Raw genomic sequence first — 27,013 nt, forward strand, 5'->3', positions numbered from 1 at the left:
TCAACGTGCAGGAACTGGGTGGATTGCTCTGTCACTCGACCACGAGGATAGATCGTGGCTGATGATGCTGAAACGGCTGCATTAAACACGACCCAAAATCAGGGTTAAATGGCCGAGGGCCTCCGCTGTTCCCTGGCTGCGTTTCATGGTCTTAATCTTGGCCTCCTCCAAATGCTCGTTGCCGCTGGAGGCAGAGTTTGTTTTCATTAAAGTTGAAGTTTCTCCGTGTGCGCCCTCTTGCTCGGCTCCGTGCGCTGGGTTGGGGAGTGCGGCTGCGAGGATGGTGAAAGCGATTGCGTCATTGGCCTCGGTTGCCCAGAATTTACACTCAGTCGGACTGGGGCTGGCCATTTAAACATTCGTTATATATATTTATTTTGTTGAGCGTAATTACCTTTAAATATGGAAAACTGCTTCACCCGACCTTAGAATGAAAGTGAATGAACGTGAGATTAAGAATGCATTCCTTCGCGTGAAAAGGTTGGGTTTGTGCAACGACTACAGAAGGTGAGGTCACACCCTGCACAAATACTCCCCCGAGCGTGGGAAGTGATTTGGTCAAGGCGGACACGTGACTGTCGGTTATGCGACGATGTTACGTGGGGCTTGCCACCGATCGGAGTTGTGACCCAGACAATCCGGGAGTTGGCATCTGTGACCTGGTGGCCGGAATTGATGTTCACTGAACCGTGATATTGGCATCGTGTTGAGCACTCAGCGTTGATAACACCCAAGTGCTGGCTGGGAAATTACGTCCGGGTTTGGTCGACAGTGGAAAGAAACGTCAACCCCAGCCGTGCCCCTAACCCGCGTTGTGACCGTGCCCCGCGGCGTGCCGCCCGGCCGAACGTGCCCTGTGCCCACGCAGAGTGCGACTGCTCCGTCCCCGGCGCCGACGGGGCGGGCTGCGACCCGGTGTCGGGGCAGTGCTCGTGCCGGACCGGCTTCCAGGGCCCTCGCTGCGAGCTCTGCGCCGCCGGGTACCACAACTACCCGCTGTGCCAGCGTGAGTGCCTTGCACGCGCACGGTCTGCCCCACGCCTCTCCCCCGCGATCTCCCCGCGGCGCGACGGGGGGGCGCACGGAGACGAGGATGTTTAGCGCCGCTGGATTGTCCTCTTGGTGCGTTGGCCTGCACACGCCGCGATTGAGATACGGATCGGTTGGGCGACCAACGCTGGAACGGGAACGCGTGTGAACAGCCCCCCGGCGGGCAAACAAAAAATAAGAATAGGGTTTTTTTTTCTCTACCCTTTCTGGCAATGAAACAGGAGTTGTGTTAAGATGTTCAACACCAGATAGAAACCTTTTGGAAGGCATCAGGTTTGTGTTAGCCGCACGTACTTGTGTTTGTACATCTTAACACCTCTTTTATTGGCAGAAAGGGGTGAAACGTCATGTTATATTTTCACAGCCTGATTAAGCCTGCTATCTCAAGCATGAAGAATAAGAAAAGGTTTTACCCTGTCTAACAATGCAACAGGTGCCAAGACGCCCAAACACCAACTAGAAACCTTTTGCAAGGAATCAAGTCTGCATTAGCCACACACGGCACTGGTGGTTAACATGCAAACAAACGTGCTCTGACAATGTGCATCGTCTTCGAAACTGATTGGCCAACACCGTAGGCAGCCCTCCCCGTGGCCTAGTCTCACCACCAGTGTCAGACCAGAGAACACCACAAGGCAAAACGTACAAAGACAATGCACGTGTTAGAAGATTTATAGCTCGGGGTGAGCAGCTGTATCATGGGAACTTTTTTTTGAGTAGCAAAGTAGGAAAAACAAGAACAGGTTTTACCCTTTCTGGCAATACAACAGGTGCCTAGACTCGACGTTTCTCAAGTGCGGTGAGTTTGATTTCATTTTGGCACTTGAGAATTAAAAGAACATCAAGGACCAATCCTGGCCCAGAGCTGACTGATCACGGTTGTCACCTTCCGCAAAAGGTGGCACCTTTTTTGTTGACCTCGCGATCGGCTCAACCCGCCTCGTCCTCCGGCCAGATTGTGGACTTGCGAGCCTTCCGGCCGCACCCGAGTTGCCACTCCCCGTCGCGTCGTTGCGATGTCAACGTCGGACGGGCCCGAATATTAGTCGCCTGCAGGAATGTCGGCACGACGCCGCGCGCGCTGCTTCTCGGGGTGCGTAGCCGCTGGGCGCTCGCTTCCGTTGCATTGATCATCGCTTGCCAAAAGAAAAAAACTTCTCCCCCACTGCCCCACCCACCTCGCTCAAAACAACACGCGAGGTCCTCGGTGAATGCGTGGCCGGCTCGCCTAGAAACGTGCCGGCGGGCCAACTTGCCCGCGTCCCTGACAAAGTTTGTGTGTTCCCGTGTCCGCCGCATTCCCGATCCATTCAGCGCGGGTGCGGCGTCGCCGCGCAGCTCGGCTAAGCAGTTCGCGTTTTGGCCGCGGTGTTTTCCCGACGGCACTTAAAGGCGCACAAAGGGGCTCCGTTGAAAGCCGCGCCTGAATGGCGCTCACATTGGCGGGGGGGGCCCCACCGTAGGCTTTGAACACAACACGCACGCCGTGGGCTGCTGGGTAGGGAGGGGGTTACTTCGTGGGTAGCGTGGGGGAGGGAGCAGTGCGTCCGATGTCCACCATGGTGCCGTGACCATGCTGCTTCCACATCTACGCGTAAACCATCACGGGAACTCCGGTCATCCCCGCTAACCGTAGAACAAAGACGGTCACCGCATCGCGCGCTTTCAGGTGCGCTTCTGTGGCCGTCTGGAACGCTCTTCCGATAATCGGAAGCCGCTGGAGCTATGCACTTTTAAATTATCTATATTGAAAACTAATCTTTCGATTTAAAGCTTTCGTGACTGCAGGGATTAATATTCTTGGTTCTTTCGGTAAAGTCACGTAGAAGGGAAATAATATTATTTTATTATGTCCCTTCTACATGACTTTACCGAAAGAACCAAATAATATTATTTTATTATGTCCCTTCTACATGACTTTACCGAAAGAACCAAGAATATGAAAACTAATCTTTTTAGAACCGCTTTTTGTATTTAGTTTGTTGTCCTTCCCCCGCACCTCTGATTCACACGGTTCGCTACGTACAGTGTGAAAGAAGTTCAACTTACGCTTCACGCCTTCACCAGCTCGCACCAACCGGAGTGGTGAAACGCGGTCCAACAAAAGAGTACCTGGTGCGGTGTGGAGACAAAGGCGGCCGGGCGTGGTGCTGGCCGCCCACCCCCTCGTGTGCCGTGCCGGCCTTCATAGGCGCTGCTCGCTAACAGCACTTGCCCCCAAACATTCTGCTAAGAGGCTATACGGGGGGGTGGATCTTTGTCTTTGTGCAGTGTGCCAGTGCTACCAGGACGGCTGCCAGGCGGACGTGTGCAACGACTTTGGGCGCTGCATGTGCCGCCCGGAGTACGGCGGCTCTCACTGCGAGACCTGCAACCCCGGCTTCCACAGCTTTCCTCAGTGCCAGGGTGCGCACTGCCGCCGCACTCCCCGCGCCACCGCCATGCAGCGCGCACAGTCCGGCATGGAGCACAGGCACACGTGCATACACGCGACGAGCGCAACGGCAACAAGCGCCGCTCGCCACTAAAGTGGCGGTGACGTCACCACGGCGCTTGTGCCAGGCTAGGTGCACGTTGAGGCCATGTGAAGTGTCGAGAAGGCCTGCGGGCACGAGGTCATGGGGCAGACCCAGGTGCCATGGGTCGACTGACATCGAGCACACACACGCACTCTGAGCACACACACACACCGAGTACACACACACACACAGACTGAGCACACACACACACCGAGTACACACACACACTGAGTACACACACACACACAGACTGAGCATACACACACACCGAGTACACACACGCACACCTAGCACACACACACACCGAGTACACACACACACACACAGACTGAGCATACACACACACCGAGTACACACACACACCTAGCACACACACACGAGTACACACACACACACAGACTGAGCATACACACACACCGAGTACACACACACACCTAGCACACACACACACCGAGTACACACACACACACACAGACTAAGCATACACACACACCGAGTACACACACGCACACACACACAGACTGATCATACACACACACACACACCGAGCACACACACACAGACTGATCATATACACACACTGAGCACACACACACAGACTAATCATACACACACAGACTGATCATACACACACACACCGAGCGCACACACACACAGACTGATCATACACACACACTGAGCACACACACACTGAGCACACAAACATACAAATACCGAGTTTCATTCAACGCCCCACGCTGGCGTGCAGAGTCCTATTCTACTGTAATTTGATTTCCGGGCCACGGCTAAAATCGACGTGCGAGTGATACATGAACTGTTCCTGGGCCTCCCCGAGGTCACTTGTTTTTTTTTAAACGAATACTTGGTGCACTTTATGTATGTATGTTGAACTTGTTACGCACCGTACGTAGCCAACCGTGCTAATCGGAGGTGTAAAACATCGTCAGTCGGAGTTTACCGAGTGGGCGTGTGGAGGGGGTTGGGGTGGGGGGGGGCGCGTCGTCTCCGTGTTTTTTGTGTCCGCATGTTTTGTGTCCGCGTGCTGCTGTGCGTGCGTGTGTGCAGAGTGCGTGTGCGAGCCGGCCGGCTCGGTGGAGACTCACTGCGGCCACGGTGGGCGCTGCGCGTGCCAGCCCAACTTCGCGGGCTCGCGCTGCGAACGCTGCGCCGACGGCTTCTACGGCTTCCCTGTGTGCATGCGTACGTTTCGTTCCCCTTGCTCGTCCGGGCCGGTCGCCCTCCCTGTCCGCTCTGAACGTCGCTGTTTGGTTGCTCCGTGCCGAAGTGCTCCGTCTACCACACTGCGTTCCACCATCACCACCACTAGCAGCACCGCCAACACTGCAGGCTACCACCACACTTGCCTGCCCGCTCCTTTACTCCCTTTCCCCGCATTGCTCCAATTTGAAATCCCCTCTCAATGCCTCTTTTCCCGAGCTCTCGCAATGACCTCGGTCAATTCAAGGCAGAATCAGAATCTTTTCACGTGGACTGCAGGACACGGCGTCGCACTCTCGCCTCGTACAACGTTCAGCGTGCCGTTTGTTGCTGGCTGCTTGACGTTTTGAGCGCCGGGCTCGGCGACTGGGGGGCCAGATTGACGCTACGGGGGGGGGGAGCTTTTCAGGGGCTGCAGCCTGCGATCCGACGGCACCACTTCGTCACGGTCGAAGGCAGACGGTGGAAATGTGAGCGTAGAAGCGCCACTTTGGAGCCGGTTGGTCCAGTGGCAGCCCACGCACGGTCACTGTCGCTTCCTCCCCTCTGCGGAGACGTCGCGGAGTAGGAATAGGGGACGTTCTGAATAGTGGTGGTGGTGCGCACGTGGTCTGGTGCCCTGAGGAGTGCCGGTGTGGGGGAAAGGACGACAAACTTAACGCAAAAAGTATTTTTTTTAAATGAGTTTTCAACCTAGATTTAATAGTGTGCAGCTCCAGTGGCTTACGAATATTGTGCTCTAGCTTCACGATTTGTACGTCGTGGTTAGAAGCTAGAATTTAAAATGACCACGGTGAATAACGGCGGAGAGTTGGTGGAAAAACAGTCCAGGGGAAGAAATTTAAGAAAGTGAGGGCCCCCCACCCTCAAAACCATCACAATGCCGGGCCCCCCCTCAAACTCAATCTGCCTCTGCTTGTGTCTCAGCTGTCCTCATTTCTCACACGTCGGCTCGACACGGCCCCACGGTAGAATTGCATCTTTCCTGGAAACAACGACGGTCTGGGAGGAACGCTATCAACCCCTTTTTCCACTGGCACACCCGAGCCGAGCCAGCGTAGGGACCATCACGGTTCGGGTGGTTTCCCACCGACTCCCTTGCTGAGCCGGAGCCAAAACCGTGATACTTTGGCCTCACAAAACTAAACTACTATTAAACTATTTTTTATTTAACCAGATAAGGCCCATTGAGCTATATAGATTTAATTTCAGAAGCGACCTGGCTACAAATGATAGTTCAACCAAGTGGCTGATCATTTGGATATTTATAGCAGTCAAATACTCTAAATGCACGTTGATTCTAAATGTGGAGGGAAAAACTGGAGAAAAAGCCCCATGAGACCACGGGGAGAAAAACACGCAAACTCCAAATACACAGCAGATATCGGGGTCGGGATCGAACCCACGACCTCCTGTAGACCAGGTGACGTAGTTCACATTTCGCCAGCCAGAAACATCTGAATCTTGCTCGGGGAAAGTGGCGAGTGACACGTGCGTCCCGAGTGACGCGTGCGTGGCGAGTGACGCGTGCGTCCCGAGTGACGTGTGCGTCCCCGTGTCCGCTCCCTCAGCATGTGACTGCAACCTGGACGGTTCGCTGTCGGCCGCCTGCGACCAGCACAGCGGGCAGTGCGCGTGCCGGGCCGGCATCCTGGGCCACAAGTGCGAGGCGTGCGTCCCCGGCTCCTACGACTTCCCGCGCTGCGAGGGTAGCGAGCGCAGATCCCGCACCGCGATTGCCCACCCGCCGATATCCCCGCTCAGTCCGCGTGTGGTGGAGTGAGCCCACGGTGTCTGTTGGTCTGCAGTGTGGTGAGTGGGTGGGTGAGAGGGTGAGTGTTGTTGTGACCTGCAGTGTGGTGAGTGAGTGGGTGGGTGAGTGTTGTTGTGACCTGCAGTGTGGTGAGTGAGTGAGTGGGTGAGTGTTGTTGTGACCTGCAGTGTGGTGAGTGAGTGAGACGGTGAGTGTGTTGTTGTGACCTGCAGTGTGGTGAGTGAGTGAGACGGTGAGTGTGTTGTTGTGACCTGCAGTGTGGTGAGCGGGTGAGTAAGTGGATGAGTGTGTTGTTATGACCTGCAGTGTGTGAGTGGGTGAGTGTGTTGTTGTGACCTGCAGTGTGGTGAGTGGGTGAGTGTGTTGTGATCTGCAGTGTGGTGAGTGGGTGAGTGTGTTGTGACCTGCAGTGTGGTGAGTGGGTGAGTGTTGTGACCTGCAGTGTGGTGAGTGGGTGAGTGGGTAAGTGTGTTGTTGTGACCTGCAGTGTGGTGAGTGGGTGAGTGTTGTGACCTGCAGTGTGGTGAGTGGGTGAGTAAGTGGGTAAGTGTGTTGTTGTGTCTTGCAGTGTGTGAGTGGGTGAGTGTGTTGTTGTTACCTGCAGTGTGGTGAGTGGGTGAGTGTTGTGACCTGCAGTGTGGTGAGTGGGTGAGTAAGTGGGTGAGTGTGTTGTTGTGACCTGCAGTGTGTGAGTGAGTGAGTGGGTAAGTGTGTTGTTGTGACCTGCAGTGTGGTGAGTGGGTGAGTGTGTTGTGACCTGCAGTGTGTGAGTGAGTGGGTGAGTGTGTTGTTGTGACCTGCAGTGTGGTAAGTGTGTGAGTGTGTTGTTGTGACCTGTAGTATGGTGAGTGGGTGGGTGAGGGTGTTGTTGTGGGCTGCAGTGTGGTGAGTGGGTGAGTGAGAGGGTGAGTGTTGTTGTGACCTGCAGTATGGTGAGTGGGTGAGTGTGTTGTTGTGACCTGCAGTATGGTGAGTGGGTGAGTGTGTTGTTGTGACCTGTAGTATGGTGAGTGGGTGGGTGAGGGTGTTGTTGTGGGCTGCAGTGTGGTGAGTGGGTGAGTGAGAGGGTGAGTGTTGTTGTGACCTGCAGTGTGGTGAGTGGGTGAGTGTTGTTGTTGTTGTGACCTGCAGTGTTGTGAGTGTGTGAGTGGGTGAGTGTGTTGTTGTGACCTGCAGTGTGGTGAGTGTGTGAGTGAGTGGGTGAGTGTGTTGTTGTGACCTGCAGTGTGGTGAGTGGGTGAGTGTTGTTGTGGCCTGCAGTATCAATGGGTGCACAGTCCATGACAACAGTAACCATCACAGGCGCGATACAAGAGCCGTTAGGAGGCGACTGACTCCCACTGGATTGACCCAGGCAATCACGACGTCTCTTGTCACAAAACATCAACAAATTCTGCCGTTGTTGTGCACCACAAGTGCCAGGCCTTGTTGTCAATCCACTGCTGGATGACAGCCTCCCCCACGGCAGGAAGAGCTGAGACGCGGTGCCACAGCACAGTACAACATTGCCCTCTGCTGCCCATCAGGTGTCGCTGCAGCAGCCTGTAACAACCTGATTTCTCACATTAACATCATGCTAATCTCTCACATTAACATGATGCTAATCTCTCACATTAACATCATGCTAATCTCTCACATTAACATCATGCTAATCTCTCACATTAACATCATGCTAATCTCTCACATTAACATCATGCTAATCTCTCACATTAACGTGCTAATCGCTCACATCAACATAGCCACTTATGTGCCCTCGTCGAAGAGGCCGCTCTCCTATCTTACAGTTACATGCAAATTTCTCACATTAACATCACTAGCCCCGGCCACTTCTTTATGACCCTTGGGCTACACCCATTTCAAACCTTTTAAAACAGTCTGCCTCAGCAGCAGCAGACCACGCTTTCCCACCTGATGACGGACGCTTGTGTTGCGCCCGAAACGTCGTGATTTATTTTGTTTTCTACCTACGTGACTTTACCAAAAGAACCAAAGAGTATGGATTCCTGCAGTGACGAAAGCTTCAAATCCAGATTGTAGCCACCTGCTTTGTGCATCCCGGTTCACCGGGACGAGGCTCTGCGATGCACACGCTGACCCGGACCGGCCCACGGCTCGGGTCGACACGTTGCTCCTCCGTGCGTTGGTCAGTTTGGCTAAGTGCGAACTTAACCTACCCGCTCGATTAATATCCATCAACTCGATCGGTCAGTGTTAATCCGTTGCACGGAAAGTCCCGTTTTGACCAGTTGCCCTCCTGGTTTGCAAGGGAGATCCGCGGTGCATCGGCACAGCGCAACAGCGTCGGAGCGATCCGTACGGAGGAACGGGCAAAAGCGGAACAGAAGATGCCGATTAACTTTTCGTGAACCTCGGCACACCGTGTGTCTGTGTGTGTTGCAGTGTCGTCGTGCGTTCCATCCGGTTCACTCATCAGCAACACCGTGCCCTCCGAGGTGAGCTTGCGTGTCGGGCGTGCTTTGCGTGCGTACGGGGTTATGTGTGTGTGTGTGTGAGTGGGGAGCGGTAGTGTAGCGGTTAGCGCGTTGCACTGCGAACCCGGCGACCCGGGTTCGATTCCCGCTCACGGCCAATACCGGTGACGATTATCTGAACCTGGTCCTGGGCCTTCCCTAGGTCGACTCAGCCTCAATTGAGTAGCTGGTACGGTGTGTAGTAAACATCGCCACTGGGGAGACAAAGGCGACCAGGCATGGAGCTGGACACCCACCCCCTCGTGTGCCTTGCCTGCCTTCAAAGGTGCTCACTAACAGCACTTGCCCCAAAAGTATGTTACGGGTTATACGGGGGATCTTTATCTTAGCATTTGCATGGGAAGCGGTGGCGCAGATTTCACCGTCCTCTGATGTTAACTGTGGTCGGAAGTTGAATTGAGGTGGTCAGGGTTTAGAGCACCATGTGGTAACCATGGCTCCACCACTGCCTCTTGGTAAATGAGTATTCTTGTGAGTTAAATACACAGCATATACTCAGTGTTCTGACTCGGATGTCACTCACTTGGTTCGGATAACTACGTAGAGTCAACAAAGTCACGGTGTGGCCACGCGCTAACAAGCACGTTGGCCTCATGTCCTTTGGAAGCCCTGGGCCAGTGTTGAGTAATTTCACGTTCCTGTGGAGAGAGAAAGTCTTTAACTCCACCGGGGTTCAGGGGTCGAGCTTGCAGTCAAGTTCCAGTGGTGAATAAAGTCCTCTGGAACCACAATGCCGCCCCTTCAGACTTAGAACTTACGCAGGGTCTACGAAAATTATTTAGAATTTAGCATGAACATCCAGAAACTGTCCTATTGAGTATACTCACAGTGACTTACGTGATGTAATCATATCAGTCTTCCATGGTACAAGTCATCCTGAATGCCACTAATCTATGCCTGGGGTGAGCAGTGGCATAGTTGTGAGAGCACTGCACTATGAATCCGACCACTTGAGTTCAATTCCTGGCCATGGTTAACATCGGTGGCGAGTGATGTGCTGGGCGGTGGTGGCTATTCACGTGGCGTGTAATCCAGCATCGGGGGGGGGGGGGGGGGGAGGCAGTGAGGGTTGGTAGATCACACAAATGTTGTAAAGCTCCCTTCCCATGGGTGTCATATCCTGGCTCGTCAGGAGAAGGCAGTACAGCAAGTGGACGCATCGCCATCTGTTTCCATCTGCACGGAGATATAGCGTTGCCCCCTCACGTGCACGGGTTTTCTCCGGGTGCTCCGGTTCCCTCCCACCATTAATTGTCTGAAAACATCTTCAAATGAAAATCCAACGTCGCGGGACCCTCCTGAAAAAGAGTCCGACGAGGATAAATAAGTAAATTGTTTCTTGGAATAATTTTAGCAACTGGCCCTGGGACGGACCTCGTTCACCACACAACCCGCACCGACGAACCTCGTGGAACATCCCCGTTGACTTGCCACAGCCCGGGGGAAGGCCTTCACCCGGCAGTGCATTAACGGTGGGCTGCTCATGACTCCCAGGCCAACAGTCGATTGGCGAGGGACTGCCGCCCGTGAAGTTGTCGGCTCGAGACCCGGTGTGAGGGTTTGCTTCCTTCCAGGGCTCCTGCCAGTGCCGGGATCACGTGATGGGGCCAGAGTGTGACGTCTGCAAGCCCCTCTATTGGAACATCAACTCCTACAATCCCTCTGGCTGTGAAGGTGAGCGTGGCCCAGCGGCGGTTTGCCCTGGTGCAAATGTAATATCGTTGAGGACTCTTGGACGCCGGGGTTGAGGCACACGTATTTATTCCGCAACAGTTGTCACAACCGCGGACATACAACACTGGAGGGGGTATCGGCCCCCTCACCCGGCTAGCTGGGAATACACTGCTAGCTATCTCTGACCTACCTCCTAGTCCTCCACTAACGGGCTAGGGGAGGCTGTCTGGCCCGACACTGGTAAGTCGGGCTACGGTACCCGGAGTCCCAGAGCACTAGCTCGGGTTCTCGGGACCACGCCGCTGGCTTGGTCCTGCGCGGCCCTGACAAGGGCGGCGTCCCAGGGGAGTCCAGGGCTCTAGCTAGACAATCTTCGGTCTTCACTGGTTTAGCTTTAACATTCTACCCCGAGCTCTCCGGCTCATCCCCTTTTATACCAAAACCCCCCGCTGAGGGGTGGGGCCAGCCCCCCCAGACTGCCCTGTGCGGACGTCGTTGAGAGCACCTCCCCGTGCACTCACGAAGCCCCGCCCACTGTGTTTGTTTCCCGTGTGATCCTATGTATACAGCCCCTCCGTAACACCCCTACACAAGGAATGAAACGGTGGGGGGGGGTGGCCCCGTTGGCTTAACCCGAACCACCCACCCCCCCAGCTCCCTCGTAGCCCGTGGGCCTCCGACCTGCGGGCCCTGGTGCGGTCGCGCCGCCCGCACGTTTGGGTTGAGGTTTGTACAGAAATTTGAACGAAAGTAACTTCAGTGTAGTCAGCACCAGGGTTGGGCACTGAAAATATTAGGCCCCCATACTCTTTGGTTCTTTCGGTAAAGTCACGTAGGTAGTAATAAAATAAAGTAAAACAAATCACGACGTTTCGATCACAACACAAGCAATCCTCATCAGGTGGAACAACCACAGCAAGCCCCCGTACCTGATGCGACCCCTGCGCGATAATAGAGGAACTAGGCACAGAGTGACCCACTCATCCACCCAGCGGTGAGCGAGAGTGCACTGTTAAAGGTTGTGGTGGGATAAACCCCAAGGAGGCTATCGAGAAAACACGCAATTTCACTGCTGCATTGTTCCCGAACGAGTGGTTCTGCTTGCGGTCTGCATGAGCTTCCGATGCCGACACCACGGGCATCTGTGAAGGGTCTCTCTCGTGTGCGTTGACTGCAGGCTGCCACTGTGACGGACAGGGCACTCTGAGTGGCGTAGCCGAGTGTGAGCAGGTATTTACTCACTTCATAATTATTTAACATTTATTTTCTATTTGCCAATGACATTTTCTGTTCTGCTGTGGCCTGCTCTTCTGTACCTACCGCTGTGATGTTGATGTGTTGTTGGTGTTGTTTTTTGTTCTGTGCCGATCGCACTACGGATCTCCCGTGCAAACCGAGCTGGATGACTTGGCTTAAAACGGGACTTTCCGCGTAACAGATGAACATTGGATCGATTGATGCTGCTGACGATGTCGTTCCCCCTCCACTCCCCCACCCCCGTACTCCGCCTGGCCCGCTACGCGCCACGTCCGTTTTGTCGCACGCAGCTCGCGGGGCAGTGCTACTGCAAGCCCAACGTGGGCACGCGCTCCTGCACGACCTGCGAGGATGGATACTTCTCGCTCGAAGTCGACAACTACTTTGGCTGCCAAGGTGGGACGAGGGTCCAGCTCTCGCAGGCCGTGCCCCCTCGCGCCTCACCGCTCGTCCCGTGGTCACGCCGCAAGTTCACCTCGAGGCTCTTTCTTGTTTGTTAGTTATGTTAAAAACAAAAATGGACTTCTAGCTGAAGCGCGCCTCTTCGCAAATGTCGCCCGACGACGCCGCTGCGTTGGCGGCGGTACGCGGGCACAGTCGATACAAATCGACTCGACGCATTGGTCAACAACGCTGTGTGGCCTTGAGATAGGAAAAAACAAAAGATACAATTGACGACGTTGTGGACAACATCCGTTCCTCTTCGTTCGTGTGCTGTGAAGAATGGTCGCTTCACGAATCGTCCACCAGTTCTGCATTTCTTTTGCATTTTAAGGACACACAACTGTGTTATTGAGGGATGTGTTGATTTTCCTTCTTCTTAATGTCAGGCTGAAGTGGTTCCTGCTCTAGCTAATGCTGTTGATTCCACTACATCGCCCCCCCCCCCCCCATTACAGCGTAAGCTGGACATATAAGCATGCCCGTGTATATATAAAGCACAGTGCGGATACAAGCAACACACTGGTCGAGAGCAATATCCAATACGAGCGGATATCAAGATACAAACACAGCTGGCCCCACTCCCAAAAGGGTGTGCCCGCAGCCAGCGTCCACTCCACCTCCCGCCTGCTCCCTTCCCTCCGCCACTGCGCCGTCGGGCACCACCGTTCACCAAAGCTCCCCCTCGGTGTTTCGCGCCGTGGCACAAACCTGCTCGTCTCCACTGCTCTCCCTTCCGTCTGTTCGGTGCACACCGCCAAACGCGTGAACCCCGACGAGCACCAACCTCGTGGGGCCCCGTGACAGCCTCCTATGGCGGGGACCAGAGACTGAGGCCCCAACCCGTGGGATTGTATCGTTTCCACTGCGCGCTCGTGAACACCAAATGGAGATTGTAACTAGCGGCCGTCGCTCAGATTCGCTGCTTGCCAATTCAAATGTGTCGCCGCGCTGTGCCGTGCTGTGCGTGTGTGCGCTATGCTGTGCGTGCCGTCTGTGCGTGCCGTGCTGCCTATGCGCGCGTTATGCTGCTGCGCATGCCGTGCATGCTGTGTGTGTGCGTGTGTGATGTGCTGCTGCGTGCTGTGTGTGTGTGCGTGTGATGTGCTGCGCGTGCCGTGCATGCTGTGTGTGCGTGTGTGATGTGCTGCGCGTGCCGTGCGTGCTGTGTGTGTGCGTGTGTGATGTGCTGCGCGTGCCGTGCGTGGCGAGTGCAGGCTGCCTCTGCGACGTTGGGGGGTCGCTGGGCCGCGGCTGCGACAGCCGCACGGGCGTCTGCAGCTGCCGCCCCCACCTGGGGGGGCGCCGCTGCGACCGGTAGGGAGCCGCGCTGCGCCGCACTTCCCTTGCACGCGAAACGCGCCGCCTGGTCTTCTCGTCACGGTCCGATTGTGCCCTGGGTGTCTCGTCGCAAATTTGACGGAAAAAATTCCCGCGAGGAACTTTGATGGTGAACGGTGACACTCCACCTTGTTAAGATGATGTGTGTTCCAGATGCACAGTGCAAGTTCCAACCCATCAACCAAGACCCCAACAATATACCTTGCCGCCTACCTAAGTCCAAAGTCCCCCTTCTGGGATCACGCCGTCAACATTCTAGAATTCACACCCAGATCCGGAACTGAAGACGCACGCCACGGTCCATGGTCGTGCAATTGTGGCCACCCTCGGTAGCCCAACGCGGCGAGAAAGATGCGACACCCCCCGTCAACTGAGCGTACCGAAATTCCAGCCAAATTCTGGCAGAAACCAGGACCTTGAAGATGCGGCAGTGGCTAAGGAAGCCGCTTCCGTCAATTGCGCATTTCCTGGCCCTATACATGGCCAGTTTGCCGTTGTTCATGATAAAGTTCGTCAACACCTCTTGGTAGCCTCGTTACCCCTATATCCAAAAATAAGAATTTGTGGGTGAGAAATGAAGATTGAATTTCAGTAGAATATTTCGTAACAGCTTACAGAGTAAGCCCCACGGTGTTCTGCGCTCCTTCAACAGAGGGACAGCAAAACTCCACCAACTCTCTTCTGAGGCCCCCCACATGGCGAGCAGGTCTCAACGTCGTCATTTAGCTCCCGAACGTGTTGCTGCTGTACGTGCGCTGAACTTGGCTCCCGCCGCGGAGACGGAGCAATAGGATCGGCTCTCGTGCGCACGTTCTGGGCGAATGATTGCATCGCAGGACGCGCGTACGTGCGTTGAACTTCTTTTGGACGCCGTACGTAGCCCGACCGTGCTGATCGGAGGTGTTGGGGAAGGACAACAAACTAAACACAATATTCGAGTGGACGAGTGCAAGTTCCTGCCGGAGCCGGTGCATGGCTTCACGTGGCGTCCCCCCCCACCCCAAAGAAGTGCGATGAACCCAAAGGTCATGAGTGGTCAGGCTTGGCCTCATCAACTCTCTAGGCGAGAGATCCCAGTTTCAACGCAGGTCACCGAGACTCGGATTCCACCCACCCCCTCGTGTGCCGTGCCGGCCTTCGTAGGCGCTACCCGCTAACATCACTTGCCCCAACAGTCTACCGAGGCTTTACGGGTGATCTTTATCTTGCGTGTGTGTGTGTGTGCAGGCCGGAGCAGCACTACTTCTTGCCGGGGATGCACGCGCTGCGGGTGGAGGTGGAGGAGGGCCTCACGCTGGAGGGGCGCCCCGTGCGCTTCGGATTCGACCCGAACGAGTTCAGCGACTTCAGCTGGCGCGGCTACGCGCAGATGTCCTGCCTGCAGGTGGGGGCCTCCTCCTCTCCCTCCCCTCTCTCTCCTCCCTCCCTCCCTCTCTTCCCCTCCCTCCCCTCCCCTCCACCTTTCCTCCCTCCTCTCCTCCCTCTCTCCCTCCCCTCCCCTCCCTCTCCTCCCTCCCTCCCTCTGGTAGTGGCACATTGGTTTGTGTCTTGCACTATGAACCCGGCTACACGAGTTTGATGCTTGGCCGTGGCTAACATCAATGGCGAGTGATTCCAAAACTGGTCATGGGCCTCACCAAGGTGGACTCAGCCTTAAATGGGTACCTGGTGTGGTCTGTCAGTATCAGCACTGGGGGAGCGTGCCACATCAGCCTTAATAGACACTCACTAACAGCACTGATATCATAATCTGTTTCTAAACCAAGCTGTGCTTCGGCATGTGTGGGCGCTTGCATTGTGCATGCGTGTGTGTGTGCGTGCGGTGTGTTGTGTGTGCGTGTGGTGTGTGTGGACGATGTGTGTGTGCGTGCGGTGTGTGCGTGTTCACGTGCGGTGTGGGCGTGCGTGCGGTGTGTTCTGTGTGCGTGCGGTGTGTTGTGTGTGCGTGCGGTGTGTTGTGTATTCACATGCGCTGTGTGTGTGCGCGTGTGCAGACGCAGCTGGTGGTGCGGGTGCAGGTGGAGCTGCCGCTGCTGTACCGCGTGGTGTTCCGCTACCAGAGCGCGGTGCCGCACGACGTGCAGGCGGTGATCTCCGTCACCGAGGACTTTAGCTCGGACACCTGCTGGAGCTGTGAGCGCCGGCACCGCACACGCACACACGCACACACACACGCACACACACGCACACACACGCACACACACACATGCGCACACACACGCACACACGCACACACACGTGCACACACACGCGCACGTGCACACACGCACGCACACACACACACACACACGCACGCACGCACGCACACACACGCACGCACGGCCTCACGTGGGCCAGGCCCTCCGCTCAGCAGCTCCGAACCTCGCGGCCCATTCCCGGATTCGAACTCTCGCCCAGCGCTCTCCATGTCTGTGACGTGCGATTGGGGCCTGGCGATCTGGCCGGGGGGGGGGGGGGCGCGTTAGCCGCGTGTCACAGAGGTTCGCGGTTCGAGTCCAGCGGCCGCCCTGGTTAATGCTGCTAAATAGATTGACCTTGCCTTGTTACCCTCATCTAAGCAGCCAATTGCAGCCAAGCAACCAGGAATTAACCCTAATTATTAAATTGGATTCATGTGCGTGACTGCTGATGACATTACAGATCCTACTTCAGTAGGCGGGTTGGGAAGCCCTTTCACGTGAGAGCTGAAATTTGGTTAACACCCGGTGACGCTGGATGTGATGTCCAGAAAAGCGTCGGGAACGAAAACTATCACATTTTGCTTGCGTTCAACATTCCCGTTTTGCTGATACATCAGATCAATTTGCATATTTGCCCAGGTGACAACATGATTTGATTGGCTCCGGCGGTGGAGGGTTGTCGTCCTGGAAGTTGACGTTAGACCCATGACCAAACCCAACATAAACTAATCTTGAAGCACTGCCGGGTGTACTCCAAGGCATTGAAATCGTCTCGCCTATGGTACGTGTACGCTAATCACTGTGACGCTGTTCCGCCCGACGTGCTCCAGACTCAGTTGTAACCCTTCTATTGTAGTAAAGGGCGCCATGGTGGCGAAAATGTTAACTACCTCGCCTGGTATACAGAAGGTCATGGGCTCGACCCTGACTCATTTCGAATCAACTGCTGCAATACATTTCCACGCGATAAGCCACTTCGTTGAGCCATCACCTGTGACCAGCTCGCTTCTGCAAAAGAGCTACACAGCTCAGTTTAGTAAAGTCAGGGCACCTACTTCAGGTGTTGAAACATTTGCACGGTCATCGAACGTTCGGATGAAAATGTGACCGATGGCTTCATCTCCACCAATCGGGTGTGACATCTCAAAAGTTAAGCAGAGCGGAGCCTGGATAGCGCTTGGATGAGGCGACCACCGTGGGTCGATGCATCTCCGCGTCGCGTCCCCTGATCCCCCGTGGTGTCTCTCCACGTCGCGTCCCCTGATCGGCACGCAGGCCAGGAGCAGAGCCGCTCGGTGACGTTTGGCCGCGCGGTGTCGCCGGCCCTGGTGACGGTGCCCGGGAACGGGGCACCCGCCACCCCCTTCGTGCTCAACCCCGGCACGTGGTACATCGTCATCGAGGTGCAGGACGTGCTGCTGGTACGACGCACCGCCCCCCACTACGACCACCACCCCCCACTACGACCACCACCCCCCACTACGACCACCACCCCCCACTACGACCACCACCGCCCCCCACTACGACCACCACCCCCCACTACGACCACCACCGCCCCCCACTACGACCACCACCCCCCACTACGACCACCACCCCCCACTACGACCACCACCGCTCCCCACTACGACCACCACCCCCCACTACGACCACCGCCCCCCCACTACGACCACCGCCCCCCACTATGACCACCACCCCCCACTACGGCCACCACCCCCCACTACGGCCACCACCCCCCACTACGACCACCACCGCTCCCCACTACGACCACCACCCCCCACTACGACCACCGCCCCCCCACTACGACCACCACCCCCCCACTACGACCACCACGCGGCTTGTGACGCGCGTCGTCCGACGCCCGCGTCGCGAGATCTCGAATCCGATGTTTAGTCGACGGATCGTTACATCCGGCGGGGGAAGGGTCCGGCGGGCGGTGTCGCCGCCATGGCCGATGCCTGCACGGTCGTCAAAAATCCCCTTGGTGGAGAGCGCTCGCGACGCGGAGAGAAGTCACCGCATCACACAGCGCTGCTTTCTTTGCAGGTCGTTTGCGAGCGTTTTTGCCTGTTGCTGCTGGAGGCAGTTTATTGAGCAAAGCTGCATTAAACGGCATGTTTTGGCTGTAATAACACACGGGGATAAGGGGCGGTATTAGCGGGAATATTCATTGAGCCGATCGTTGAATCTCTTCATCTCTAAAGCCACGTGGCGAGCGGCGTACTATCGTGCGTGCTTGCGTGTGTAAGCGCTCTGTACATGCGTGATGCGCGTGTGTGCGCGCTGCACTGCAATGAGGTGTGGGGAGCGGTGGTGTCACGGTTAGCGCGCTGCGCTACGAAACTGGCAAACCCGTGTTCAATTCCCGCTCACGGCCAACAGCAGCCACGAACATCTGGAACGGTCTTGGGCATCGCCTATGTCACTCGTCCTCAAATGAGTGCCTGGTGCAGGGTGTAATATAAGTGTTTCGTTTTCGTGATTTGTTTACCTTTCCTAAACTAATTCCTACCGTGTTTTTCTGTCGTTTGTTGTCATATTCTGACCTGCCCCTGCTGGACATCTATGAGAAAGAGCTTTACAGCTTATCGGATTTTCCAGGAAAAAATATGCTGATTCTGTATAAACATTGCCACTAAGGAGACAAAGGCGGCCGGGCGTGGTGCTGGCCACCCACCCCCTCGTGTGCCATGCTGGCCTTCTTAAGTGCTCGCTAACAGCACTTGCACCAACAGTCTGTTAAGGCCGCACGGGGGATCTTTGTCTCTGTGTTCTCGTGTGTGTGGCAGGATTACCTGGTGCTGCTGCCCAGCACCTACTACGAGGCTCCCGCACTGCAGGTGAAGGTCACGGAGCCCTGCCGGCACAGCGCGACCCCCGACCAAGCCGATGACAAGTGAGGGCCACGCCACACCAACCAGCAGCCTGAGACACTGACTCACTGCAGACTGAGACAGGGCACCCACTGACTCACAGCAGACTGAGACAGGGCACCCACTGACTCACTGCAGACTGAGACATGGCACCCACTGACTCACAGCAGACTGAGACATGGCACCCACTGACTCACTGCAGACTGAGACATGGCACCCACTGACTCATTGCAGACTGAGACATGGCACCCACTGACTCACTGCAGACTGAGACATGGCACCCACTGACTCACTGCAGACTGAGACAGGGCACCCACTGACTCACTGCAGACTGAGACATGGCACCCACTGACTCATTGCAGACTGAGACAGGGCACCCACTGACTCACTGCAGACTGAGACATGGCACCCACTGACTCATTGCAGACTGAGACAGGGCACCCACTGACTCACTGCAGACTGAGACATGGCACCCACTGACTCATTGCAGACTGAGACAGGGCACCCACTGACTCACTGCAGACTGAGACATGGCACCCACTGACTCATTGCAGACTGAGACAGGGCACCCACTGACTCACAGCAGACTGAGACATGGCACTCACTGACTCACAGCAGACTGAGACATGGCACCCACTGACTCACTGCAGACTGAGACAGGGCACCCACTGACTCACAGCAGACTGAGGCATGGCACTCACTGACTCACTGCAGACTGAGACAGGGCACCCACTGACTCACAGCAGATTGAGACATGGCACCCACTGACTCATTGCAGACTGAGACAGGGCACCCACTGACTCACTGCAGACTGAGACAGGGCACCCACTGACTCACAGCAGACTGAGACATGGCACTCACTGACTCACAGCAGACTGAGACATGGCACCCACTGACTCACTGCAGACTGAGACAGGGCACCCACTGACTCACAGCAGACTGAGACATGGCACCCACTGACTCACTGCAGACTGAGACAGGGCACCCACTGACTCACAGCAGACTGAGACATGGCACTTACTGACTCACAGCAGACTGAGACATGGCACCCACTGACTCACTGCAGACTGAGACATGGCACCCACTGACTCACTGCAGACTGAGACAGGGCACCCACTGACTCACTGCAGACTGAGACATGGCACCCACTGACTCACTGCAGACTGAGACAGGGCACCCACTGACTCACTGCAGACTGAGACATGGCACCCACTGACTCATTGCAGACTGAGACAGGGCACCCACTGACTCACTGCAGACTGAGACATGGCACCCACTGACTCATTGCAGACTGAGACAGGGCACCCACTGACTCACTGCAGACTGAGACAGGGCACCCACTGACTCACTGCAGACTGAGACAGGGCACCCACTGACTCATTGCAGACTGAGACAGGGCACCCACTGACTCACTGCAGACTGAGACATGGCACCCAGGCAGGTTCTCATCCGCCCCCACTCCCTCTCCCCGCCCCGTGCGTCCCAGCTGCCTGCTCTACTCCTTCCTGCCGCTCGACGGCTTCGCGAATGTGGCCGGGGCGCTCGGATTCCACGTGGACCGCTCGGGCCAGCGCGTCGCCGTGCAGGGGCGCACCCGGCCCCACCCCTCCCCAGCTGCCGTGGTGGAACTCGGCGCCCAGCATGTGAGCGACTTCCCCCCCTTCCACCTTCCTGTCTCCTCTGCGTGCCCCCCCCCCCCCGCCCACTACACACACGAAGACAAAGATCCCGCGTGTAGCCTTAGCAGAGACTGTTGGGGGGCAGGTGCTGATAGTGAGCATCAGCTGTGAAGGCCGGCGTGGCACACGAGGGGCCCCACGTAGACTCCGCTCGTGGTGCGTGTGCATAGGTGTGTCTGTGTGCGTGCGCGTTTTTAGCGTGTGTGTGCATGCGTGCGTGTGCGTGCATGCGTGTGTGTTCTACGGAGCAGTAGTGTAGCAGTTAGCTTGCTGCGCTACGAACCCGGTCATCCGGGTTCGATTCCCACTCACGACCAACGCCAGTGACGATTATATTTATCTGAACCGGTTCTGGGCCTCCCCTAGGTCGACTCAGCCTCAAATGAGTACCTAGTGCGATGTGTAAAAGCATTGGCACTAGGGAGACAAAGGCGGCCGGGCATGGTGCTGGCCACCTACCTCCTTGTGTGCCGTGACAGCCTTCGCAGGTGCTACTCGCTATCAGCACTTGCCCCAACACTCTGTTAAAGGCCGTACGGGGGATCTTTGTCTACGTTTTCTGTGCGTGCGCAGGACAACTTGCACGTGGCGCTGGACGGGCTGGAGCCGGGTGAGCACGCGCTCGTGCTCGAGTTTGCGAGCGAGGCCGAAGCGAGCCAGACGCCGGCCGTCACGGTGCGGCACGGCCTGGGTGCGGAGCCGCAGGCCACCGTCACCATCCAGCCCTGCGACTTCAGGTGCCCCCCCCCCCCCCACCGCCCAACATCCTCCAACCCAGAATCAGAATCTTTATTTCGGACTGGAGGAAATCCGATGAGCTACGAAGCTCTTTTTCACAATCGGCTGCCCTCTCCTGTGCCTCGCCGGTGCGGCGGGCCCCAAGTGCCACCCCGCGATGTTTTACAGGCCAGGGCAAATTCTCCGTTTGGTTGCCCCGGCGGTGTTTAGCGGCGAGCTGCCCGCCAGTCGCGCCGCCACAGCTTCAGCTGAGCTGACGAGGAGGTGGTGCCTGGCTGGGGCCGGGGGTGGGCGATCATTTGGCAGGCGTAGCGAGATGTTAACTGCCTCGCCTGGTGTACAGGAGGTTGTGGGTTCGATCCCGACCCTGACGCCCACCCCTCCCCCTCCTCTGGCCTTGGCATCTGATTGGCTCGCAAGTGATGACATCGCATCTATCCCTCTATTTAAGGAACGGAAGAGGAGGATTTCTCCACAAATCTGGCTCTCACATGATGATGCTAGTGGTATTTACTGGCAAAACGTCATACTCGAATTGTAGATGTTGTGGGTTTACTCTCCAACACACCAGTGTGCTGTACTAGTAACGAATTTGCATGTTTTGTTTACGTGACAAACCTTACTAATTGGATGTGTCGGGTGGTGGCAGGTTTAACGACACATTTATATTTATACGATCTAATCCAAAAAAAAACTCTGTATATTTGCTGTTTGCATTTTATCTCTCCCTGTGGTCGCGTGGATTTTTCTCCGGATCCTCTAGTTTTTCTCTCCCACATTTAGAATCAACATCACGCGTTTAGAGTATTTGGCTGCTACACATTTACGCGTGATGGTAGGCCACCACTTCGTGGCCAGATAGCTCAGTGACCAGATAGCTCTGTGAGCCTTACCTGGTCAAATAAAAATAAATTATAATGTTTGGCCCCCGCGTGGCTCAAACCCAGGCAAGGCCAGACGCGGACAGCTGGCAACCCTCTTTGGAATATCTGAACCGGCCCTGGGCCTTCCCTAGGTCAACTCAGCCTTAAATAAGGACTTGATGTGGTGTGTAAACATCACGAATGGGGGTAGCCAACGACAGCGGAGGACATGGTGCTAGCCCCACCACCCTCGTGTGCAGTGTTGGCCTTCGTAGCTGCTTGCTAAGTGTGCTCATGACCTGCTCCAGTTTGGCAGCAGAGGTTTCACTTCGAATCATTCAAGCAGCATTCTCGTTTCGTTGGCTGCGTACTGCTTTGTAAAAAACTGCCTGGCCTTTCGCTCCTTACAGAGCTCCAAGTCTTCTCGGTCACAGTTAGGCTCTACCTTTTCTCTGCTTGCGTAATATGTGGACCTCTTTAAATGTAGATCTGCGCCAGTTTAAAACATTCATGCTAGCCTGCCTGTGATTCATCGTGGGGTTAACCAGACTGGATTATTTGCGAAGCTGCGTTGGCTGGGTCATGTAACCCGCATGCGCAGCCACTGCACGCCCAGGTAACCTCTGTTTGGCCGGATAGACGGAGCTAAATTGGCGTGGCATTGGCTAGAGAAGGGATGGACTGATGCTGTACAGGAGGGTGTGGAGCGGAGCGGACTTGCTCAATGACTAGTGTCAAGATCGGCCTCTATGGAGGAGGCTCGTTAATGTTACTACTGTGCAGTTGGAGGAAGTCGCCCTCCAGCAACAATGCAGGGCAGAGGAGCGACGCTCACAACAACGAGCGGAGCGCTGGGTGGCTAAAACACAGCAAGTTGGCACAGTAGGGGGCACAGGTGGTGCATCTACCGGTCATCTCAATCAGTCGACCCATGGCACCTGGGTCTGTGACGCGCGACCTCCTGCCAGCGAGCCGTCGACACTTCACGTGCCCTGAAAAGTGCGCCGGGCCTGGCACAAGCACCGAAGTGACATCACCGCCGCTGCGTGGTTGTTGTGCGCGTGTTCGTGCTGGAGCAGCTTCCTGTGCCGGGCCGTGGCGGTGGACGCTCGTGGCCGCGTCGCCGTCTTCTCGCTCGCCAGCCGCGCCGACGTCGTCGTCAGCGGCCAGGGCCTGCACCGCCTCCTCCTCGTCAGTATCACCCCTCGCGGCCGCGGTGCCTCTCGCTCGCCCTCCCATTGCATGCCTCCTCCCCCTCCCCCTCGTATTCTTCCCACCCAGTGTGGGAATCTCCACTCGTCCCCATCCTGGGCCCGACCTCCACATCCACTCCGCGATCCTTAGGATCTCCGTCCACCCCGAGCCACCCTCTCTCTCTTGGCGTCAGTCTCCGCTCCGGCGCTTCCACGTTTGTCGCCTATCTTCCCGTTCGGTTGTCCTCTCTTCTTCTTCATCTTACTCCACTTGGCCCCAGACATCTCGAGTGGACGTCCTTTCAGCCTGTCTGGAGATGGACACCGCCACCCTTGACTTCTTCCCCGTCTCTTCGTGTCTGACCCGTTCTCGTCTACTGATCCCAGATATCCATCTCAGATACTTTTGCGGCCGTTCAATTGTTTGTCGACGCTGCTGCTGGTGTGGGAAAGGCCTGCGCTAGGAGGGAGCTCCAGAGCAGCGCTTCCCACAACCTTTTTGAGTGTGAGAACCCCTTTTCAGCCTCACTATTAGCCATACTCGTTGGTTTTTTCGGTAAAGTCACGTAGGTAAAATATTTAAATAAATTAAATCACGACGTTTCGGGCGCAACACAAGCGTCCTTCTTCAGGTGGGGAGGCTGAAACTCACTATTAGCCATTCGAAATTGTACATTTCCTTGGCGAGGATGTTATTATATTTTATCCACGGGACCCCCCCTGTAGTAGCCTCGCGGACAACCACGGGTTGGGAGCCGCTGCTCTAGAGCAGTGGACTCTTCACCTTTACTGCAGCCTTGCACCCCATTGGTTCTCAATCGTTGATTTGTTTTAATTATCTTAATAAATAAATAGGTTTGATGAAACAAAGTAGTTGTACTTACGTGCCCATGCTTAATTTGTTTTTCGATAATTTACTTTTTGGAAAAAAATTTGGCAATGTCTCGCACCCCCAGGTTAAGAATCACTGCCATAGAGCGCGCCACTCGGAGCGTGGAGGCGCCATGTTGGCGCACGTGGAAGCTATATTTTTTTAGCGCTATAAAAGCATTTTTCTCACTCGCCACTGAGGTTCAAATATCGCGTTGGGCAGCTCCTGATACACGGCCTCGGTCCACTACTGAATAAAACAACACATGCTTGTTTTGGGTTGTGTCTCGCTTATAGATGGTTGATGCATTGTTGTTTATTTTTCTCCTTGCTGCAGCACAAGATATATGCTGTCCCGTACAAGGTCTTCAGCATGGAGCTGGTGGAGCCACTCGTGCACTGTGTGAGCATGCACGGTACTCATTCCAGCCAGAGGTACACACTAGCACCCTCGCCATCGCACCGCCGCTATCCCCACAATCAGGTTCTGAGTGCGGGAGTGTGTACGTGTGGGTAGCTGGAGTGTAGCGGTTAGCGCACTTCGCTACGAACCTGGCGACTCGAGTTCGATTCCCTCTCACGGCCAACACCAGTGACGAGTATCTGAACTTGTCCTGGTGCGGTGTGTAAACATTGCCACTGGGGAGACAAAGGCGGCCAGGCGTGTTGCTGGCCATCCACCCCCTCGTGTGCCGTGTCGGCTTTCATAGGTGCTGCTACTCGCTTAACAGCACTTGTCCCAACAGTCTATTAAGGCTACACCGGGGGGGGGGGAATCTTTGTCTTTTGTGTGCGCGTGCGTCTCAGCGCTCGCTGCATCGACTCCACGTTCTCTCAGCCGGCGGGCTCAGTGCGCTCCGAGGGGGGCAGCCCGGCCCCCACCGACGACAGGCAGCAGAGGCCTTCCAGCGCCCAGGGAGCACCGCCGCTCATCCACCTGCACGGCGAGGAGGTGAGCGCGGCACATGGAGAGCGCCAGCGGGGAGAGGAGGACGCAGCCCACGGCACACCACGGTGGTGTGGGCTCCTTCCGCGGACGAGGAGGAAAAGCACAACGATGCAAACTCTCTCTCTCTCCTGAAGCCCTCTCGTGGCCAGCAGCAGCAGCAGAACTCGACATTGCCATTTAGCCCCTGAACGTTGCCACGCGCAAGAAAAGGGATAGCCCACGGAAATGAAAATTCACCGGCTCCATTATTTCGCCCACGGTCGTGTACCCGCGATTCAGAAGCAACGTTAATGACAATAAAATAACTTTAAGGACTGCCTGCCGGCAGGCAGTGTAACAGTTAGCGAGCTGCGCTACGAACCTCGCCACCCGGGTTCGATTCCCGCTCATGGCCAACATCGGTGACGATTACCTGAGCCGGTCCTGGGCCTCCCCCTAGGTCGACTCAGCCTCAAATGCGTACCCAATGTGGAGCGTAAACCTCACCACTTGGGAAACAAAGGCGGCCGGGCGTGGTGCTGGCCACCCATCCATCTCGCGTGCCGAGCCGGCCTTCGTAGCTGCTCGCTAACACCCACCTGCCCCTACAGTCTGCTCAGGCTACACGGGGGATCTTTATTTTTATCTGCAGGTGCGAGCGAGCGTGCGTCTGGCCGTGCCGGCTGTGGGGCGCTACGTGTTCGTGGTGCACTTCCACCAGCCCCTGCACCCGTCCTTCCGCACCGACATCCACCTGGACGCCGGGCTCTCGTGGCACGGTCTGTTCCCCCCCCCCTCCTTTCCCCCCCCCTCTACCCGTCCACCCCCACCACATGCAACACGCCACGGTGGCGAGATGTTAATTACCTCACCTGGTGTACAGGAGGTTGTGGGTTCCATCCCGACTATCTCGGCTTCGCTGTGCGCTGCGTTGCACCGCTAGTCGAGTAGATAACCTTGCGTTCAATAAACCCTCGGAGCCAGGATGAACGTCCAACTCCAATCGTCATTTATTGATTGTAACAAGGTAAAACTGGTGAGAAAACACAGATACAGCATCTGTTATAATCCGGAAACACCAACACAATGAACACCACCGCATCAGAACATTGTCTTAGATAACAATATATCCTGGACGGACCAGGCCCCTACATTACCACTGAACAACTAGACAAAGGCACAAGCCGGTGCGTTGCATACAGACACATCGTGTATTCATCCCACTGCACCCCAAATGTACAGCATTACATATAACACTAAACTGTGGATGAGATACTTCGTCATCTTTACTCTCAGGATCGCAACATAGGCACAAGTCTGACTCGACCTACTAAATCACAAGTAACATCCACAATAAGGAAAGTCGCAGGCTTCGTTACTAACTAGGCCTCGTATTTACCACAACAACTTAACGGCACCATAAAGGCATTTACATCACTATAACGGTCATTCCAACATTTCAACAGCATTGCCAATATTATAGGAATATAAACAACTTACAGACAATGCTTCTTAAGCTCCCACAATGGACAAGTGCGGCTGTGGTCTCACTGAGATGTGATGCGTGCCGCCATCTTGACTTATCTGTGTAATGGCCAACGCCCGCGTGGTACAGTGGAAATCTAAAATCGTAACTTCCTTGTCACGTGACTAAAATTAGCATAAAAAAACAGGAACTTCCTGTGAACGTACGCTCCACATCTGCCGTGAGGCAAGACACCGACCGTGATGCCTGCTGTATATTTGGAGTTTGCTTGTCTCTCTCTCCCCGTGGTTGTGTGGATTTTTCTCCGAGCCCTCCGGTTTTTCCCTCCACATTTAGAATCGGCGTGCTTTTTGAGCATTTGGCTGCTCTAAATTTCCACGTGGTAAGCCACTTCGTTTGTGGCCAGGTCACTTCTGACAAAGAGCTGCATAGCCCAGTGG

At 55.7% G+C, this 27,013-nt stretch overlaps 1 protein-coding gene across 1 annotated transcript in view; it reads left to right on the forward strand.

Annotated features, from left to right (window-relative positions):
- Positions 1–27,013, forward strand: part of LOC144724931 (laminin subunit alpha-5-like) — a 218,783-nt gene that overhangs the window by 76,331 nt on the left and 115,439 nt on the right. The window contains 19 exon segments of the mRNA XM_078604249.1: positions 869–1,006; positions 3,322–3,456; positions 4,635–4,769; positions 6,359–6,496; positions 8,962–9,014; positions 10,628–10,727; positions 11,905–11,957; positions 12,275–12,380; positions 13,643–13,742; positions 14,994–15,150; positions 15,761–15,899; positions 17,222–17,367; positions 18,733–18,839; positions 20,303–20,459; positions 21,069–21,232; positions 23,176–23,287; positions 24,497–24,594; positions 24,967–25,111; positions 25,740–25,866. Of these exon segments, the coding sequence (XP_078460375.1) occupies positions 869–1,006; positions 3,322–3,456; positions 4,635–4,769; positions 6,359–6,496; positions 8,962–9,014; positions 10,628–10,727; positions 11,905–11,957; positions 12,275–12,380; positions 13,643–13,742; positions 14,994–15,150; positions 15,761–15,899; positions 17,222–17,367; positions 18,733–18,839; positions 20,303–20,459; positions 21,069–21,232; positions 23,176–23,287; positions 24,497–24,594; positions 24,967–25,111; positions 25,740–25,866 (2,310 nt within the window).

The sequence above is a fragment of the Lampetra planeri genome, chromosome 22, assembly GCF_965212315.1.
Source record: "Lampetra planeri chromosome 22, kcLamPlan1.2.h2, whole genome shotgun sequence".
Taxonomy (NCBI): Eukaryota; Metazoa; Chordata; class Hyperoartia; order Petromyzontiformes; family Petromyzontidae; genus Lampetra; species Lampetra planeri.